At 43.8% G+C, this 21,221-nt stretch overlaps 1 protein-coding gene across 2 annotated transcripts in view; it reads left to right on the top strand.

The window, feature by feature from the left end:
- The window catches only part of TSC22D1 (TSC22 domain family member 1), a 123,991-nt gene that overhangs the window by 87,961 nt on the left and 14,809 nt on the right, over window positions 1-21,221 (top strand). Inside the window, exon 1 of one of the 2 annotated variants that reach the window (XM_069758255.1) lies at window positions 18,306-19,397. The exons of the other annotated variant lie outside the window; for it this stretch is intronic. Within the exon in view, the coding sequence (XP_069614356.1) occupies window positions 19,252-19,397 (146 nt within the window). The 5' untranslated portion in view covers window positions 18,306-19,251. Of the gene's footprint in view, window positions 1-18,305; window positions 19,398-21,221 lie in introns of those variants that run through there. 2 annotated transcript variants of the gene reach the window in all.

Here is a 21,221-nt window from a genome sequence, read left to right as displayed (position 1 = left end):
CTGAGGGTTTAAAGTGCTCACTAGGCATCTAAATAAGTTCCTTGGGGGGTCTAGTTTCCAAAATGGGGTCACTTGTGGGGGAGCGCCAATGTTCAGGCACACAGGAGCTCTCCAAACGCGACATGGTGTCCGCTAACGATGGAAATAATTTTTCATTCAAAAAGTCAAATGGCGCTCCTTCCCTTCCGAGCCTTAGCATGTGCCCAAACAGTGGTTTACCCCCACATATGAGGTATCGGCGTACTCGGGAGAAATTGCCCAACACATTTTAGGATCCATTTTATCCTGTTGCCCATGTGAAAATGAAAAAATTGAGGCTAAAAGAATTTTTTTGTGAAAAAAAAGTACTTTTTCATTTTTACGGATCAATTTGTGAAGCACCTGGGGGTTCAAAGTGCTCACTATGCATCCTGATAAGTTCCTTGGGGCGTCTAGTTTCCAAAATGGGGTCACTTGTGGGGGAGCTCCAATTTTTAGGCACACGGGGGCTCTCCAAACGTGACATGGTGTCCGCTAAAGAGTGGAGCCAATTTTTCATTCAAAAAGTCAAATGGCGCTCCTTCCCTTCCAAGCCCTGCCGTGCGCCCAAACAGTGGTTTACCCCCACATATGAGGTATCGGCGTACTCAGGACAAATTGGACAACAACTTTCGTGGTTCAGTTTCTCCTTTTACCATTGGGAAAATAAAAAAATTGTTGCTAAAAGATAATTTTTGTGACTAAAAAGTTAAATGTTCATTTTTTCCTTCCATGTTGCTTCTGCTGCTGTGAAGTACCTGAAGGGTTAATAAACTTCTTGAATGTGGTTTTGAGTACCTTGAGGGGTGCAGTTTTTAGAATGGTGTCACTTTTGGGTATTTTCAGCCATATAGACCCCTCAAACTGACTTCAAATGTGAGGTGGTCCCTAAAAAATATGGTTTTGTAAATTTCGTTGTAAAAATGAGAAATCGCTGGTCAAATTTAAACCCTTATAACTTCCTAGCAAAAAAAAATTTTGTTTCCAAAATTGTGCTGATGTAAAGTAAACATGTGGGAAATGTTATTTATTAACTATTTTGTGTCACATATCTCTCTGGTTTAACAGAATAAAAATTCAAAATGTGAAAATTGCGAAATTTTCTAAATTTTCGCCAAATTTCCGTTTTTATCACAAATAAACGCAGAATTTATTGACCTAAATTTACCACTAACATGAAGCCCAATATGTCACGAAAAAACAATCTCAGAACCGCTAGGATCCGTTGAAGCGTTCCTGAGTTATTACCTCATAAAGGGACACTGGTCAGAATTGCAAAAAACAGCAAGGTCTTTAAGGTCAAAATAGGCTGGGTCATGAAGGGGTTAAATGAAGTAAAATATGAAAAATAATTTTGAAGGTTTGGTATTTTCACTTTTGAACACTAGAGGGAGCAGCTGCTGAAATTTGCCATGAAAACCTAGTGGACAACTGGCTCACATTAGAAGTAAATGTGAAATGTAGGCAGGGCCTGCTCACGTGTGTGACATCACTCCTCGCCTGCCCTGCTGCCTGTTTGTAAAAGGATAAGAGATGATGAAGTCTAGGATCACAGTGAGGAGCCATTTTGTTGGTGACTGCCAGTGATACTGACAAGTAGACGGTGTCACAGAGGACGGCTGGCAGCACTGATTTAGTGCTGCTTGCTGTATCATAAGCTGGGGTTAGATAGGTGGAGTATATCATGTGCATGATTAGCTACGATTAGAGTTATACATGCTGGGATTAGATACAGGGCTAACTAAATGTAGTTTATCATGATTGTGTTAGATATTGAGCTCAGCGGCATGTAGCACACAGAATAGGATCAGATACACAGTATCTAATGTATGTAATATGTGACCCTTCTCCGTCCACTTCTATGGGAGAAGTTGTGTAATGGGCAGAGGGGGCCTATGCAGAGCTATGCTACCGTAAACTATATCGGCCTGAGCCGATACAGTAAGGCTGCGTGCACACGTTGCAGATTTTTCATGTATTTTCGCTATAAAAACGCGAAAAAAATGCATACATTATGCATCCCATCTTTTAGAATGCATTCCACAATTTTTGTGCGCATGATACGTTTTTTTCATCGTAAGTTTGCTCGATGCCGATACAGTTTAACCCCTTCCCGACCCATGACGCCACGTAGGCGTCATGAAAGTCGGTGCCAATCCGACCCATGACGCCTATGTGGCGTCATGGAAAGATCGCATCCCTGCAGAGCGGGTGAAAGGGTTAACTCCCATTTCACCCGATCTGCAGGGACAGGGGGAGTGGTAGTTTAGCCCAGGGGGGGTGGCTTCACCCCCTCATGGCTACGATCGCTCTGATTGGCAGTTTGACTTTCAACAGCCAATCAGAGCGATTTGTAATATTTCACCTATTATAACGGGTGAAATATTACAATCCAGCCATGGCCGATGCTGCAATATCATCGGCCATGGCTGGAAATACTAATGTGCCCCCACCCCACCGATCGCCCCCCCAGCCCTCCGATCTGTCCGGTACACTGCCCCGCTCCCCTCCGTCCTGTGCTCCGCTCCCCCCCGTGCTCTTGTCCCCTCACCCCCGTGCTCCAATGCACCCCCCCCCCGTGCTCCGTTCCACCCCTCCCGCGCTCCGATCCACCCCCCCATGCTCCGATCCCCCCCCCCCGTGCTCCCCCCCACCCCATCATACTTACCGATCCTGCCGGGGTCCGTCCGTCTTCTCCCTGGGCGCCGCCATCTTCCAAAATGGCGGGCGCGTGCGCAGTGCGCCCGCCGAATCTGCCGGCCGGCAGATTCGTTCCAAAGTGCATTTTGATCACTGAGATAGATTATATCTCAGTGATCAAAATAAAAAAAATAATAAATGACCCCCCCCCCCCCCCCTTTGTCACCCCCATAGGTAGGGACAATAAAAAAATAAAGAATTTTTTTTTTCCACTAATGTTAGAATAGGGGTAGGGGTAGGGGTAGGGGTAGGGTTAGGGTTTTGGTATGTGCACACGTATTCTGGTCCTCTGCGGATTTTTCCGCTGCGGATTTGATAAATCCGCAGTGCTAAACTGCTGCGGATTTACCGCGTTTTTTCTGCGCATTTCACTGCGGTTTTACAACTGCGATTTTCTATTTGAGCAGTTGTAAAACCGCTGCGGAATCCGCAGAAAGAAGTGACATGCTGCGGAATGTAAACCGCTGCGTTTCCGTGCAGTTTTTCCGCAGCATGTGTACAGCGATTTTTGTTTCCCATAGGTTTACATTGAATTGTAAACTCATGGGAAACTGCTGCGGATCCGCAGCATTTTCCGCAGCATGTGCACATACCTTTAGAATTAGGCCATGTGCACACGGTGCGGATTTGGCTGCAGATCCGCAGCGGATTGGCTGCTGCGGATTCGCAGCAGTGTTCCATCAGGTTTACAGTACCATGGAAAACCAAATCCGCTGTGCCCATGGTGCGGAAAATACCGCGCGGAAACGCTGCGTTGTATTTTCCGCAGCATGTCAATTCTTTGTGCGGATTCCGCAGCATTTTACACCTGTTCCTCAATAGGAATCCGCAGGTGAAATCCGCACAAAAAACACTGGAAATCCGCGGAAAATCCGCAGGTAAAACGCAGTGCCTTTTACCCGCGGATTTTTCAAAAATGGTGCGAAAATATCTCACACGAATCCGCAACGTGGGCACATAGCCTTAGGGTTAGGGTTGGAATTAGGGTTGTAGTTAGGGTTAGGGGTGTGTTGGGGTTAGTGTTGGAGGTAGAATTGAGGGGTTTCCACTGTTTAGGCACATCAGGGGTCTCCAAACGCAACATGGCGCCACCATTGATTCCAGCCAATCTCGTATTCAAAAAGTCAAATGGTGCTCCCTCACTTCCGAGCCCCGACGTGTGCCCAAACAGTGGTTTACCCCCACATATGGGGTACCAGCATACTCAGGATAAACTGTGCAACAATTACTGGGGTCCAATTTCTCCTGTTACCCTTGTGAAAATAAAAAAATGCTTGCTAAAACATCATTTTTGAGGAAAGAAAAATGATTTTTTATTTTCACGGCTCTGCATTGTAAACGTCTGTGAAGCACTTGGGGGTTCAAAGTGCTCACCACATATCTAGATAAGTTCCTTGGGGGGTCTAGTTTCTAAAATGGGGTCACTTGTGGGGGGTTTCTACTGTTTAGGCACACCAGGGGCTCTGCAAACGCAATGTGACGCCCGCAGACCATTCCATCAAAGTCTGCATTTCAAAAGTCACTACTTCCCTTCTGAGCCCCGACGTGTGCCCAAACAGTGGTTTACCCCCACACATGGGGTATCCGCGTACTCAGGAGAAACTGGACAACAACTTTTGGGGTCCAATTTCTCCTGTAACCCTTGGGAAAATAAAAAAATCTGGGCTAAATAATTATTTTTGAGGAAAGAAAACGTATTTATTATTTTCACGGCTCTGCATTATAAACTTCTGTGAAGCACTTGGGGGTTCAAAGTCCTCACCACACATCTAGATTAGTTCCTTTGGGGGTCTAGTTTCCAAAATGGGGTCATTTCTGGGGGATCTCCAATGTTTAGGCACACAGGGGCTCTCCAAACGTGACATGGTGTCCGCTAATGATTGGAGCTAATTTTCCATTTAAAAAGCCAAATGGCGTGCCTTCCCTTCCGAGCCCTGCCGTGCGCCCAAACAGTGGTTTACCCCCACATATGGGGTATCAGCGTACTCAGGACAAACTGGACAACAACATTTGGGGTCCAATTTCTCCTATTATCCTTGGCAAAATAGGAAATTCCAGGCTAAAAAATCATTTTTGAGGAAAGAAAAATTATTTTTTATTTTCATGGCTCTGTGTTATAAACTTCTGTGAAGCACCTGGGGGTTTAAAGTGCTCAATATGCATCTAGATAAGTTCCTTGGGGGGGTCTAGTTTCCAAAATGGGGTAATTTGTGGGGAAGCTCCAATGTTTAGGCACACAGGGGCTCTCCAAACGCGACATGGTGTCCGCTAACAATTGGAGCTAATTTTCCATTCAAAAAGTCAAATGGCGCGCCTTCCCTTCTGAGCCCTGCCGAGTGCCCAAACAGTGGTTTACCCCCACATATGAGGTATCGTCGTACTCGGGAGAAATTGCCCAACAAATTTTATGATCCAATTTATCCTATTGCCCATGTGAAAATGAAAAAATTGAGGCGAAAAGAATTTTTTTGTGAAAAAAAAGTACTTTTTCATTTTTACAGATCAATTTGTGAAGCACCTGAGGGTTTAAAGTGCTCACTAGGCATCTAGATAAGATCTTTGGGGGGTCTAGTTTCCAAAATGGGGTCACTTGTGGGGGAGCGCCAATTTTTAGGCACACGGGGGCTCTCCAAACGTGACATGGTGTCCGCTAAAGATTGGAGCCAATTTTTCATTCAAAAAGTCAAATGGCGCTCCTTCCCTTCCAAGCCCTGCCGTGCGCCCAAACAGTGGTTTACCCCCACATATGAGGTATCAGCGTACTTAGGGCAAATTGGACAACAACTTTCGTGGTTCAGTTTCTCCTTTTACCATTGGGAAAATAAAAAAATTGTTGCTAAAAGATAATTTTTGTGACTAAAAAGTTAAATGTTCATTTTTTCCTTCCATGTTGCTTCTGCTGCTGTGAAGCACCTGAAGGGTTAATAATCTTCTTGAATGTGGTTTTGAGTACCTTGAGGGGTGCAGTTTTTAGAATGGTCACTTTTGGGTATTTTCAGCCATATAGACCCCTCAAACTGACTTCAAATGTAAGGTGGTCCCTAAAAAAAATGGTTTTGTAAATTTCGTTGTAAAAATGAGAAATCGCTGGTCAAATTTTAACCCTTATAACTTCCTAGCAAAAAAAAATTTTGTTTCCAAAATTGTGCTGATGTAAAGTAAACATGTGGGAAATGTTATTTATTAACTATTTTGTGTCACATAACTCTCTGGTTTAACAGAATAAAAATTCAAAATGTGAAAATTGCGAAATTTTCAAAATTTTCGCCAAATTTCCGTTTTTATCACAAATAAACGCAGAATTTATTGACCTAAATTTACCACTAACATGAAGCCCAATATGTCACGAAAAAACAATCTCAGAACCGCTAGGATCCGTTGAAGCGTTCCTGAGTTATTACCTCATAAAGGGACACTGGTCAGAATTGCAAAAAAACGGCAAGGTCTTTAAGGTCAAAATACGCTGGGTCATGAAGGGGTTAAAGCAATGATGATGACTGAGGAAGCGTGACGCATCAATCCCCCTCTGGGTTTAGTCACTGACGTGGACACTGACAGTGGGCATGATTGTCACTTCATGGAACCCGCCGAGGCCTGTGGGGAGTGCATGATGCTATATGGAGGACTATGGGGAGTGCATGATGCTATATGGAGGCCTATGGGGAGTACATAATGCTATATGGAGGCCTACGGGGGAGTGCATGATGCTATATGGAGGCCTATGGGGTAGTGCATGATGCTATATGGAGGCCTATGGGGTAGTGCATGATGCTATATGGAGGCCTACGGGGGAGTGCATGATGCTATATGGAGGCCTATGGGGGAGTGCATGATGCTATATGGAGGCCTATGGGGAGTGCATGATGCTATATGGAGGCCTATGGGGAGTGCATGATATACGTAGGCTGTTTAGAGGACCATGATACAATGTGAGATCTAATGTGGGGCCTTTTTACAGGAACCACCCAGACACCCCCATTACTAACCCGATAATGAAAGAAAAATACACAGGCAGAAAATTTTTATTAAAACACACTCCCCAACACTTTTCCTGTCACCAATTTTATTTTTTGGGAAAGAAAACTCCATACTGTAGTCCACAAACTGAAACCTGAAACAAAACAAGAGGAATAAAGACAACACTGTCCCTCGTTCACCAATTTATTAGAAAACAAAACGTTCCCATGTCCTTTTCAGAGAACCAAGCACCATAGGGTGTGATGACAGTAACTACCCCGCTAATCAGTCGTCATGCCCTCTGTATAATAGCCCCCTCTAGGGCCCTGCACTACAATGGCCCGCTCTAGGGCCCTGCACTACAATGGCCCGCTCTAGGGCCCTGCACTACAATGGCGCCCTCTAGGGGCCCTACACTACAATGACCCCCTCTAGGTACCCGCACTAAAATGGCCCCATCCTATATTCGATGAAAAGAAAAAAAACTAAGTTTTCTACTTGCCTTCCTTGCACTCCCACGCAGCTCTGTGTTTTGTGTACTCTGATTTTGTGTACTCTGAACAGGTAACCAGTCCCCAGCACTTACTGACAGCCGGCTCGGCACAGATGCATTGTAGTAGTCAGGCAGTAAAGGGCGTAGTTACCACTATGTACTGAGCAGTGACTGAAGCCGAGCCTCTAGGTCTGAAAGCCCGAGGATGCCAGGAGGAATAAAGTTAATTTCCTCCTGGCAGCGGTGCTTTCAGTGCAGCATCCGCATTGCTTCAGAACACTATTACCTGCAGATTAACCCCATATCTGCAGGTTAATAGCATTTTTTCACATATCAATCTGTGATGGCGGCATTTAAGATGAGCAATCGTGGTATGTTGATATCCTGCGCTTCATAGGAGACCTTGATTTTGTATATTCCAATATTGTGGTATTACATTATATACTGTGGTATTGCAGAGTATAGAACAAGCTATCAAAGAATTATAACATCAAGGGGAAAAAAAATCATGTTGCCAGGTTATTTTACTACACCATAATCCCCATAAAAGCAAAAAACAAAGATACAAGGATAGAAAGTGTCTAAATAATTTATAACCCCCAAAAAAACTTCTAAAAGTGGTTTTCAAGTATTTATAGAAGTAATAATGCAGAAAAAAATTAATGTGAAGGGGACATTAATATCGTTTTCTGGGCATATATAATTTTTGTCACCGACATGATCAAATCCTTGACCCTTAGCAACATTAGACTTACGGGTACAGAGACCGGTGGAGCTGAGGTGGTCCCACAGCTGTTAAATCTTAGTCAATCTCTGACTGTCATTTACTGCGTGCGGCGTAGGCCATGATGGCCGTGAACCTGCTGCAGACCCCCATCCCTACCATAAGTGATTTGTGCTGTATACTGCAATATTGTGGTTTTGCAGTGCATAGTATGGACGATCGCAGAACTAAATCCCCGAAAAAAGAGAAATTAAGAGTGAAAAAATGTAAAAAAAAAAATATAAACCGTTCAAATTGCCCCCATTTTCCATCGTTAAAAATAAATTTGAAAAATACTGTATTGCTGTCTCTGTAAAAGTCTCGTAAAACATCAAATTAACCCACTCTGTAAAAGCCATAAAGAGAAAGAAATGGGCAATAGGAAAAGATCAAAACGTATCTACCCCAAAATTGCATCCATTAAAACATCATCTCAGCATTAAAAAAAATCCCTCAAGCCGCTTAATCGACCAAAAAATGAAAATGTCACGTTTCACAAAATGATGGCGCAAGTGAAATTATTTTTTCACCACTTTGAAAATATATATACGGTATTTGTATATCTTTTATTTATGGTTATACTTGTGCACTTTTTAAATTTTATGTTGCTGGGGTTTTTTTTTTTTTGCAATTTCACTGCACTTGGAATTTTTTCTCTTATTACATGACATGGTGAAATGGATGGTATAATTCAAAGCTCGTTCTGCTGGAAAACATAAGGCTATGTTGAAGGAAAAGGTAACAATTTATGGCTTTTGTCATAAGGAGAGAAAAAATAAAGGCGGAAAAATGAAATATTGCCATGTCAGGGGTTAAAGACTGCTTTCATAACATGAAAAATGTTCCATTCTTCACCAAATAAAATATATATTGGACAAGAATGGACCATATTACTTAGGAAGTGGTCATAATGCACGGCGAGAACATGACATGGACTGGAGTGGTTTCGGCATGTTTTGTGGTGTTCGTGGTAGACATTAACTACAGGTTTCATATGTTGTAAGTGAGAATCCAGTTAAGTCTTTCACTTTTGGACATCACTTGCTTGTTGTTCCTTTTGGGTGCTGCAGTTTTGTGTTTTCAGAATATTTGCTGGATATCCTGGAGCAGGCAGCTTCGTAATTCCTGTGGTTATGAAGGTATGTTCCGCTTGGTTGGTCTTGAGACAGACAAGTTGTTCTCTCAGGAGTCTGAGGTTGCGTTTAGGAAGTAGACATAGCTGGACAGTGGGAAGTGTGTGTGTTACCTCTTTACATACTTTACTTGTTGGAGTTTTGCTACATTTCTAATTGGAGGTATTTGCTATTATCACACCTAGTACATATTGTGATAGGATCTTGGAGATGGGACTACCCCTTTACACACACATTCCCCTTTGCCCCCAGTGATCGAATGCCCTCCAAATAGGAGACTTATGGCTGCTGCAAGAACCCTGTTGCTGCCTCTTTGACTGCAACGTCATCAGGAAATTGTTGCCCATGCAGAAATGTTTTCAGGTTGCGAGATAGAAAGTAATCACTGGGATCCAAGTCTAGACTGTAGGGTGGATGGTTAAGCTCCATGAATCCGCTGACAACAGCTTGTGATTTGCGAGATTTGTGAGCTGGCACATTGTCGTGAAGCTTGAACACACCTGCCAACAACTTCCTACGGAGTTTCCCTTTGATTCTCACATAATACCTTCATTGTTGAGGCATAGGTGTCTCTAGTAATTGTTATCTTGTGTGGCATGAATTATAGTAATAAAACACATTCTGTATCCCAAAAAACTGTTGCCATGATGGTTGCAGCTGACTGCTACACAATTTCTTGGCGTTGGTTACCACTTGTGCTTCCATTGCATGGGCTCTTGTTTAGGCTCAGGATCATGTTGATGGACCCATGTTTCATCACCGATAATGATTTGGGAATAGAAATCTCCTGGATCTTTTTGTAAGTATGTCTAAATTTGTTTGACTAATTGCTAGCTACATGGTTTTTGGCTCAGGTGTCAACATTTCTGGCACCCACTGGGAGCTGACCTTTTGACATCCTCAAAACATCAGAAATGATAGTGGAAACAGTAACAACCGAAAAACCTAATTCATGAGCTATAATACGGACTTTGACCCAGGGCCACCCTGAATGGAGGGTCATCTTCAATTGATTTTCTACCAGTTTTAAACTGCTTAGCCCAAAACTCTTCTTGGTGTGAAGATGTATTATCACTGTATACCATGGATTTCTTTTGGCTTCTCTTCTTCCTTTTGTGAATAATTTAATCACAGAATGAATCTTCAAATCCCTCTTTCTTTGTAGAGCTGTACTGCATTTGCCATCCTGTCACTTCCAGTGCTTTCATTAGACTTCTGTTTCATGTCCCCTCATGTCTCAACATGCACAGAAAAGCTCAGCAATCTAAAACTGACAGAACATGCTGGGTTAAATATCTTATTGAACACCCTTCATAATTGACTTGCCTATTATGTTCCAATATAGCAATAGCTGGCCAATTGTGACCATGCTGCCTGGATTACCGCGTAATGGCAGGCATACATGGGCAGTTTCAACCATAACATGTTTGCCAGGTGGTATTTACCAACCATCACTCATTTTAGCTATCCGATGGCTCACTGTCCTTTTCTGTCTTCGCAAGAGGGATTGACATGCTGCGGTTTAGAAAGACGCACCGTATGCCCGTCTTCGCGGCAGAGCCACGAGCATCTGTGGATGCATTGTGGGCATGGGATTTCTTGAAAACCCATCCACTATGGTGTAACAGCTGGCCGCTGCAGATTTGACCCTGCACAGGTACACGGCGTCCATCCTGCAGCGTTTACTGTCCGTGTGCACATAGCTATCTAAGGGTATCAGCAGAGCGTTCATATGTGTCAGTAGGGGAAAGGCAGTAAGCTTCTGCCAGACATCTTCGGCACTGGATTTTCTCCTGGGAGAAAAAAAGGTTGGGCAATAAAATTCAACATGCCTGATCCTTGTACCTTACATTGACTGTCAGGGAGTCAGAAGAACCCTATCCATAGTAGGGGATTGTTCAGTCCTGCTAAAAACAGCATATTCATCTCGCTTTTTGCTTTTATGTTAGGGGGTCATTACTCAATCAAGTTTTCTTAGTTATTTGATGGGTAGCACTTCATATGCCGACAGAATAAGTTAAGTTTGGTATCCGTTATGAGAATTACATTGAGATTTTGTCAAGCCAAGCAGACTTGTTAAATCCCTTAACCCCTTTTTGCACCCTGTTGTACATTTCTGGTTGGATGTACAGTAAGCATAGAGCGGGCTCAGCTGTATTATATAGCCAGTGCTTGCATCAAAAGGCCCCCATATACGTGATCCAAAACCGAAAAACAAGACTCCTAAAATATAACTTTTAATGATATCTTAAAAACTCTCCAAAAGACACGTTAACTATAAAAGTGAATCAATATATGATCAATAGTATAACTGTTCAGCACAAAGCGAGTTAGGGCATAGTGAGAAGGGGGGTCAGAATTCCCTAATAATCCCTAATTAATGCGGTTAGCACACTAATATTGGCTAAATGGTGCCCCCGCTCAATGTGGGATGATGCTAAAGACCTTATTGTACACCTAGGCTATAATTAAAGTGTAGCTCAGGTAGTAAGAAAAAATCCTGGATATACTCAAAAATCGGACATATATGAACCCCCTGGGACATTGCCGACACACTGAAAGATGCATCAAATCCTTGTATATACAGTGCCTTGTGAAAGTATTCGGCTCCCTGGAACTTTTCAACCTTTTCCCACATATCATGCTTCAAACATAAAGATGCCAAATGTAAACTTTTGGTGAAGAATCAACAAGTGGAACACAATTGTGAAGTTGAACGAAATTTATTGGTTACTTTAAATTTTTATGGAAATTCTAAAACTGAAAAGTGGGGCGTGCAATATTATTTGGCCCCTTTAACTTAAAGGGAACCTGTCACCTGAATTTGGCAGGACCGGTTTTCGGTCATATGGGCGGAGTTTTCAGGTGTTTGATTCACCCTTTCCTTACCCGCTGGCTGCATGCTGGCCGCAATATTGGATTGAAGTTCATTCTCTGTCCTCCGTAGTACACTCATGCGCAAGGCAATCTTATGGACAGACTGTCTCACCTCAGCTGTAGATCTCTGCAGATCATCCAGAGAGATCATGGGCCTCTTGGCTGCATCTCTGATCAGTCTTCTCCTTGTTTGAGATGAAAGTTTAGAGGGATGGCCGGGTCTTGGTAGATTTGCAGTAGTATGATACTCCTTCCATTTCAATATGATTGCTTGCACAGTGCTCCTTGGGATGTTTAAAGTTTTGGAAATCATTTTATATCCAAATCTGGCTTTAAACTTCTCCACAACAGTATCACGGACCTGCCTGTTGTGTACTTTGGTCTTCATGATGCTCTTTGTGCTTCAAACAGAACCCTGAGACTATCACAGAGCAGGTGCATTTATACGGAGACTTGATTACACACAGATAACATAGTAGCATAGTAACATAGTTATTAATATTGAAGGAAGACTATATAAGTCCATCTAGTTTAACCCATAGCCTAACCTAACATGCCCTAACATGTTGATCCAGAGAAAGGCAAAAACAAGTGGCAAAGAGTAAGCTCCACATTGGGGAAAAAAATTCCTTCCCGACTCCACATATGGAAATCAGACTAGTTCCCTGGATCAACACTCTATCAAGGAATCTAGTGTATATACCCTGTAACATTATACTTTTCAAGAAAGGCATCCAGTCCCCTCTTAAATTTAAGTAATGAATCACTCATTACAACATATAGTACATAAACACGGCACTCGGTCAATAGGTGAGAAGTTGGTGCTCAAGTAGGGTATCCAACCCACGAATCAATATATAACAAAAACTTGGCACTCAAATAAGTTATGATGTGGTAATTTGTTGATTTTTTTTTTTTTTTTTTTTTTTATTGTACGTTCAGACACAGATTCAACAGATGCTGTTAAACGTTTTCGGTCCCAATGGACCTTCCTCAGAACAATTCCATTTTATCTGGTGTTGCACTTGCCGAGTAAAACAAAGTAGGAGGCGAAAAAACACCTTACTGGAGTAATTCTGTGGGGCGGTACAATATGCTGGTGCGAGGGCTCCTAGGCAAACTTGGTTTGCTATGGAAGGCTGTGGCCCAAACTCGGTCAGAAGAGAAGCAGCGAGAGCGGCGGTACTCTGCCAGAGAGACAGATGCACAGGTCAGTGCACAGGTCAGTGCATCTGTCTCTCTGGCGGAGTACCGCCGCTCTCACTGCTTCTCTTCTGACCGAGTTTGGGCCACAGCCTTCCATAGCAAACCAAGTTTGCCTAGGAGCCCTCGCACCAGCATATTGTACCGCCCCACAGCATTACTCCAGTAAGGTGTTTTTTCACCTCCTACTTTGTTTTACTCGGCAACACCAGATAAAATGGAATTGTTCTGAGGAAGGTCCATTGGGACCGAAAACGTTTAACAGCATCTGTTGAATCTGTGTCTGGACGTACAATAAAAAAAAAATCAACAAATTACCACTTCATAACTTATTTGAGTGCCAAGTTTTTGTTATGTATTCACTCATTACAACATCATACGGCAGAGAGTTCCATAGTCTCACTGCTCTTACAGTAAAGAATCCGCGTCTGTTATTATGCTTAAACCTTCTTTCCTCCAGACGTAGAGGATGCCCCCTTGTCCCTGGCTCAGGTCTATGATTAAAAAGATCATCAGAAAGGTCTTTGTACTCTTCCCTCATATACTTATACATTTAAAATAAGATCACCCCTTAGCCTTCGTTTTTCCAAACTAAATAGCCCCAAGTGTAATAACCTATCTTGGTATTGCAGACCCCCCAGTCCTCTAATAACCTTGGTCGCTCTTCTCTGCACCCGCTCTAGTTCAGATGCATTATATTTATCATCATTAGGCATTTAGGACAACATTGGATTCAGAGATCCACAATGAACTTCTGGTGCGAGTTTGCTGCACTGAAAGTAAAGGGGCCGAATAATATTGCACACCCCACTTTTCAGTTTTTGATTTTCCACAAAAATGTAAAATAACCAATAAATTTCGTTCAACTTCCCAATTGTGTTCCACTTGTTGTTGATTCTTCAGCAAAAATGTACATTTGATATCTGTTTGAAGCATGATATGTAAAAAAAGGTTGAAAAGTTCCAGGGAGCCGAATACTTTCGCAAGGCACTGTACATATGTCCAATAAAAACATCCCCGAATTCAATTGTAAAGACCGATAAAGGCTTATAAATTCATGGAATCATTTCCAATGTCTATCAAAATGTACCAGGAAAATGCAATGCATGAAGCAATACTTATCTTGGAAAGACTCAGGCCCTATGTTGAGTGAATCTGTTTTCCCCCAGAGTCTTCAGAGTTCATCAGGGGACTATTGGCATGCTGACAATGCAGTGCCCTAATTCGCATTCTGCTGAACCACTATTCGCTCTTATGTACTATTATGTATTATTATTATTATTATTAATAAATAATAATAATAATGTACCGTATTTTCCAGCATATAAGACTGGGTGTATAAGACGACCCCCCAACTTTTCCAGTTAAAATATAAAATCTTCAAAAGTCGGAGGTCTTCTTATATGCCATGTGTTGTCTTATTGGGCCGGTGACTAATGTGCCTTTTTTGGGGGAAAGGGGAGGGAGTGGTCCCGATGACGAAGAGGGGGCATCTCACAGGAAAGTGTGAGTGGAGTATCCCCCATTACCTCATTGTAGCTGCAGTGTGGGGTCTCTGTGCTGAGGAGCGGCGGCGGCTGCTCCTCTTTGTGCCGCGTGGGTGCTGTGCTGTGGGGCAGCGGCTCCTCTTCGTGCAGCGTTGGGGCTCTGTGCTGTGGGGCGGCTTAACTTCGTGCAGAGTTGGGGCTCCTCCGGCATTTCCCAATTCCTCAAAGCCCGGAGACACCGGCCGCTCCATTGATGCGATGAGGTGGCCTCCGGGAAAATGGCCGCTGGGGGCGGCGCATGCTCAGATTCAGATCTCGTCCCGAGCCGGAGGATCCCAGACTCTGCACGAAGATATGCCGCCCCACAGCAGAGCCCTGACGCTGCACGAAGAGGAGACGCCGCTCCCCAGCACAGAGACCCCACGCTGCAGCTGCAATGAGGTAATAGGGAGATACTCCACTCACACTTTCCTGTGAGACACCCCCTCTTAGTCACCGGACCACTCCCCCCCCCCCCCCACCCCCCACCCACCATATACACATTGGTCTGCACCCGGCGTACAAGACGACCCCCGACTTTTAAGAAGATTTTCAGGGGTTAAAAAGTTGTCTTATACGCCGGAAAATACGGTACATATATTGATTCACCTCTGTAATTAATTTTAGTGTTATATTTTATGAGTCTTGCCTTTTGGTTTTTGCTAGTTATTGAGGCTCCGCCTTATATTTCATTATGGTTTTCCCCATATACATTACCTCTCAGATGAAGAATGCTTAGGCTGAGCTCTCTCGCTCGGCTCGGCCAAGCACTCCTGTGCTCTGAGAGAACAAGTACCAAACTCCACACTGAACTAATGGAAATTCCAGGAACTGAAATTCCAGAGACAGGAGGCCCCATACACACTAGGCAACTGGCTGATGTCTGTGCATTCAGCTGACTGTGTATGGGGGCCTCACAGGGGTCGTCTGGTACTTTTATATTATCTATCCTTAGCTTAGGTCATCAATATCTGATAGGTGGGGTGAGACACCTGGCACCCCACCAATTACGGTAGCTTTTTCTGGGGCCTATGGTGGCAAGAGGTGCTCAGTTGTTAAGCTCCATTAACTATATAGATGCCTTTGTGGGGTGCTGCACGTCTGCCCCGTATTCAAACCTATAGGGGTGGATGTGCAGTACCCGACCATAATCATTATGTGGTTGATGGAGCTATATACTTCCACTCTTCACCCAGCAAAGTGTCGCTATCTCGGAGCCCACCTACTCCACCAGTTGTAGACTGTTTCTTAGTGCCATTCTATTTTTCCCTTTTTGGTATACTTCCACTCTGCAGCTGGCGCCAGGAATAGATGATTGGCAGGGGTGTTGAGTGCTGCACCCCCACTGGTCAGATATTGGTAGCCTATACTAAGGATAGCTACTTTTTTTATCTATTCTGAAAATAAAGGAATAAAAATGGTATTGCTATGGTGACAGGAATTTTTTTTTTTTTTTTTTTTTTTACGATGAAATAAAGTGATCAAAAAGTCATATGAACGTTAATATGGTACCAACAGAAACCAGCTCTCCACACACAAAAAAGCCCCCATGCAGCTCCATCAGTGGGAAAAGTTATGGCGATAGCGACGCAACCTGTACTTGTAGACATTTTGAGAATAAAAATAACAGGTCATTTTACCCCAAAAAAACAAAACCATGAAAACATAATCCAAAAACCAATGTCTGAATTGTTGGGGAAAGGGGATTTTTCTTTACAATTCTGCTACACTATTGAATTAAACTCCCATTTTTCAAATCTACAGCTCGTCCCGCAAGGCAGCGAGCCCTGGTGTCAGCAGAGAAAAAATGGGTCTGGTTCTTGCAGAGAGGGCAAAAACTGAAAATTGGCCGGGTCACAATGTAGTCAAAGGGGTTTCACACTTAATGCGTTTGTTGGTCTTTTATATTCGGAGCTTTGGGGCTCGCGTTCTTTACATTGGTGGGGGCCCAGCAGTGAATCCTTCCCTGTGGATGTATTGCCTGCGCATAGGGAAAAGGTCCAGTAATGTGCGTGACTTGGACGGTCATGTGAAAAGTCCTGTGGTAATAATTACTAATCTACGTGTTCATACCGAACCCCAGTGAGCTGAAAGCAGCAGTTTCTTCACCGAAACTTGTCAGCGCTGGAAAGATCTTGATTTACCAGTATGGTGGATGCTTCTGTGCACAACCTGTCGCTCCACATTAGACTCTGCGGTGGACGGACAATGGGTGCAGACCTGCGCTGGTGCTGAATTCCTCAATGTGACAGCAGAAGAAAACCCATGTCTGCTCTTCACTTGGGTTCGGTTGTAGCTGCGGGCCGTTTTTCACAGAATTTCCAGGGCTTTGCTCTCCGACTAATCCAGTTTGTTTAGTAATTGAACTGGTTTTAATATCTGAAAAGGAGAATTCACACATAACTAAGCAATGGCCTACGTTCTGTTACCTCACATTACATTTTCCTGAGTTATCTTGTTGTTTTTCCAATGATGTGAATTTGATTGCTGGCATTTTACCCCATTGTAGTCAGTGCTGCGTAATATAGAAGTTTGGGGTCTTCTTCTAGAGTTGAGGCCTTAGCTCCTGAGCTCTGCAGGTGTTCTTACCAGAACACACATTGGAGACCCCGGGTGTCATGTCTGTGAATGTAAACTTGAGTGTTTTGTAGTATTCTACACGTCCCTGCTCAGTTCATCACCTCATCTTTTATCAAAAATGACCAAAGTCAACATGTTGGGAGAATTCCCCAATAGATCTGTCCAGTAGCCCTGCAACACCCAGTGTATGACCAGCGTTGTTTCGGTGTACGCTGGGCTTTCCTTTGACCATGTATCCCAGTTTATGCATTTGTCCATGCGTCAGACCGGGCATACTCCAAATGTGTACCTCAGATATAGCATTTTATAAAGGTGGTGTCGGGGGATTGGCGGACCATCTAATGTTTATTGGGTTCTCCCTCCTAACAGATGATTCGGCCAATAACAGATCGGCATGTTGAATTACAACACCCCATCCTTTTTGTTTGTTAGAGCTGTTGGCCAGATAGGTGTTCAGCCGACCGCCATCTAAGGTGTTTGTGCGCGGTCAGGGTTTTACTTGTGAGAGCTACACCTAATGGATACATGTGAAGTAGAGACCATTACTGACACGTCTGGGTTTTCCTCCACAATTTGTATGCATAAGCTGATAGATATTCAGAAAGCCAATATTCTGTATGTAGCCGCAAGCATTGGGAAGCTTGCCGAGGGTGATGTACACAGGGGACAAAGCCGCTGCGGATTCGATGGCAGTGCTACTGGGCCGCAGCATTTGCACGTTTCAGAACCCCAGCATCCATCTGTGTATGCAGTGTGTGATAAGAATGACCACAGAGCTGTTACTGTAACGGCTTTGTTCACACTTTGCAGGTTTGTTTTGCAGCCGAAAAATGCAGTATTTTTACAGTACCAGCAAAGTGAATGAGATTTCTGAAATCTGTGCACATGCTGCTCATTTTCTCCTTGCAGATTTAAACCTTCAGTGTTTTTCTTGTGACTTGCTGCAGCATGTCAATTCTTTTCGGGTTTTTCACCCAATTAGATGAAAGGGACAAAACCGGTCATCTGGATGAGGGATGCGCTGCTTATCCCCCATGTGTTCCTCCTGCCCTTCTAGGTGACTTTAGGATACGCTGTGTACAACTGTGTGTATCGGCCCAGGGAACATGACTATTTTCCTAATGCTCCTGCACACTCCGTACCCCTGGGAGAGCGATAGACAGGCAACCATTAGCCATTACGGAGCGCCTCGAGCGTGATATATATGTTTTATATTCCATGGCTACATGTTCCGTCCTCCCGTATCTATAAGCATGCTTTCTGGCTTGTGACTTGGATGTGTTGAGGTGGGCATACCCCTCTTCCCCTGTGCTCCGGTTCTGCACACCTGCACTTTTCCATATATCTGCATTCCATCAGGAAGACGTGGCATATGTATTTTATTTATTTTAAGCTTGTTTTCAGGTTGTCTTCATCGTGATGGTAATGCTTTCAGACAGCTCTCTGCCCCTACAATAATGACTTGTGACTCGAGTGGATTTCTTTAACCCTGTGCTGGCTGGATTAGTGCCCTGCTGTATTCAGTCATGTCGCACCTGCTGGCTGAATGCAGCTCCCCAGCCTTAGCGCTTCATGTCTACCTGGGGTGGATCGGGGTTAACATTCAGAGCTGAAGTGTAGTAAGACTCCCTGCAAGTGGATTAGAAAAGGGGAAAATCTGCACCAATTAGTTACCAGGCTGCTGTGGCGATTTCATAACCGGATTAGCCCACTGTGGAAAGAAGCGAGCTCCTGTGAAATCTCCCAGTCGTAAAGATTTTAATCTCTCTTGATGCTTTATGTAACACCGTCACGTGATCCGCAGCTCGTGTTGTCATCATCTGCCCTTGTTTCCTTCTCTTGATCTCAAAGCCAAGCCAGGCGCCAACATCTCCGCTAAACATACAAGAGATCTGTGTATCCTGGCGCAGGAAAATCCTCCCCTTTCCCCCTAAACCCCCTCGTTACATAGAAATCGCAGAATAGTGAGATGAGCCCCGGCAGCGCTGGACGATTTGTGAAATGAGACTGCATGAAGGGTTAACCCGGCAGCTAGTCAGAAGGTTTCCACCACATCGCCCTATGCCATGGACCATTCACCATAGCAGAGGTTCTTGCACAGTCACCATGAAGGTGCTTGTCCTGGAGCTGGAGCAGCATCTAAAAAGGTAGAGTTTCATTTTTTATTTTTTTTTCTTTCTGCCATGTTTTTACCCAAATGCAGAAAATACAAGTAATGGTGACGCTACTCCGCAGATCCCATAGGCTCCCCCAGATTGTGTGCTGGACATAGCAATACAAACTAGTGGCTACAATGGTGACTTAGTGTTCAGGGACTGCTGGGAGTGATTGTTCCCCGGAAGCCTTTCATCTCGTCGCCTGGTACAATAACATGAGGATGTAGGAAAGGATTAACTGTGGGATTTTCTGCTGGGGCTGTGAAGGTTAAAGTCTTCCCCTCCCTGTGGTCTCTGCTTCCGATTATCTGGGAAGACTGCTTGCTTTTTATTAATCGCTCCCACAGGACAGACAGCGTGATGTGCTGACCCTACTGACACGACTAGTGACATAACTAGACGCCATAACAATATGATGACCTGTCGGGTACAACCAGATCTGGCACAGTTTATATGTTTTTGGAGGGTGTTTTTATTAACTGCAGTACACATGACAGATTCATAACATTTCTTACAAATCATTAACGTCCAGCGCCATGTCAGTCATTTCACGGTCAGGGTTGAGTCAGTGCATTTGCTGTAACCCACAAGGCCGGAAGATCTGATAGAAAGTATTGTGGCGGGAGTGTGAGCGCAGCACATTTCTTGTACAATGTGGACGGATTGGTGTTTGGAGATTTTTAATGCCTCATAAGTAGGAGTTCTCATGAGATTTATCAATGATCGCCAACACTGTAGACCCCCTACAGCTGCCGCTAATTCCTGCAGTGTAAAACTGAAGCCACCCAAGCATGCGGCAAGTCCCCGATTCTCCGGCCCATGTGTCCGATGAGTTCTGGTGGTACCACATTGGAGGGTGGTAATAGATTTTGGGGAAAAAAAGATCCATTGGTCCAGAGCTCATTCCCACAATGAGCTTTTGGGGAGGTTTTGATGTTGCAGATTTTCTGCACTTATGTTGATTAGGTTTTTTCATTGCATTTTTTTTTTTTAGTCAGTTTTTAATCCTTTTTTTTATGCTGCTGTTTTTTCCTTTTATGTCCGTTTTTAAATAAAGCTGCTTTGTTTTTGATAGTGCCTGGTGTTTGGCTTCGACAAACTTTGGAGAAAGTCATGTGCAGATTACAAGCATTTCTAGTGCATTTCCGCTGTAGAAATGCACATATCTCATGTGTGTATTTTACCTGTGGATTTTCCTCATCTAATGAAGTTTTTAGGAAAAATCTGCACCTAAACTTTGTGTACTCATGAGAAATTAACATGCTGCGGATTTGACACACGCACTGCAGGTCAGTTTACGTTGAGTTAAAAAAAAAAAAAAAAAAGTATGCAGGAGATTACTATAAATCCCATCCACCTTGCCGGAACTGTAAGGCGGTTTGTTTTTGATACAGTAAAAATATGCAGTGTGAAAAACTGAATGTGGGCACAGAGCCTAGTGAGTCTGTCACCCAAGTTTTTGCTACTCATCTGAGAGCAGCATGATGTGTTCCAGCGATATATCCTTTACTGGGCTGCTTGCTGCAGTTTTGATAAAATCACTGGATCTGCTGCAGATCTAGCCCTTGTCTCAATGCTGAGCTCTGTATAACCCCCCCCCCCACACCCCTTATTGGCTGCTGTGTGTACATTATGCATAGGCAGAAAGCTGCCAATCAGTGATGCCGGCAGGGTTATACAGAGCTGACAAATATGGAGGACTGCATGGCGGCAGGGGTACTTGTTTTCTAGCTATAATCTCCTGCTGATAAAACAGTGATTTGATCAAAACTGGAGCAAGCAGCCTAGTAAGTGGCACTTCGCTGGAATTGGAGT

Source organism: Ranitomeya imitator, chromosome 3, assembly GCF_032444005.1.
Source record: "Ranitomeya imitator isolate aRanImi1 chromosome 3, aRanImi1.pri, whole genome shotgun sequence".
Classification (NCBI taxonomy): Eukaryota; Metazoa; Chordata; class Amphibia; order Anura; family Dendrobatidae; genus Ranitomeya; species Ranitomeya imitator.
The sequence above is the reverse complement of the archived record's forward strand: the minus strand, read 5'-3'. Positions and strand labels throughout refer to the sequence as shown.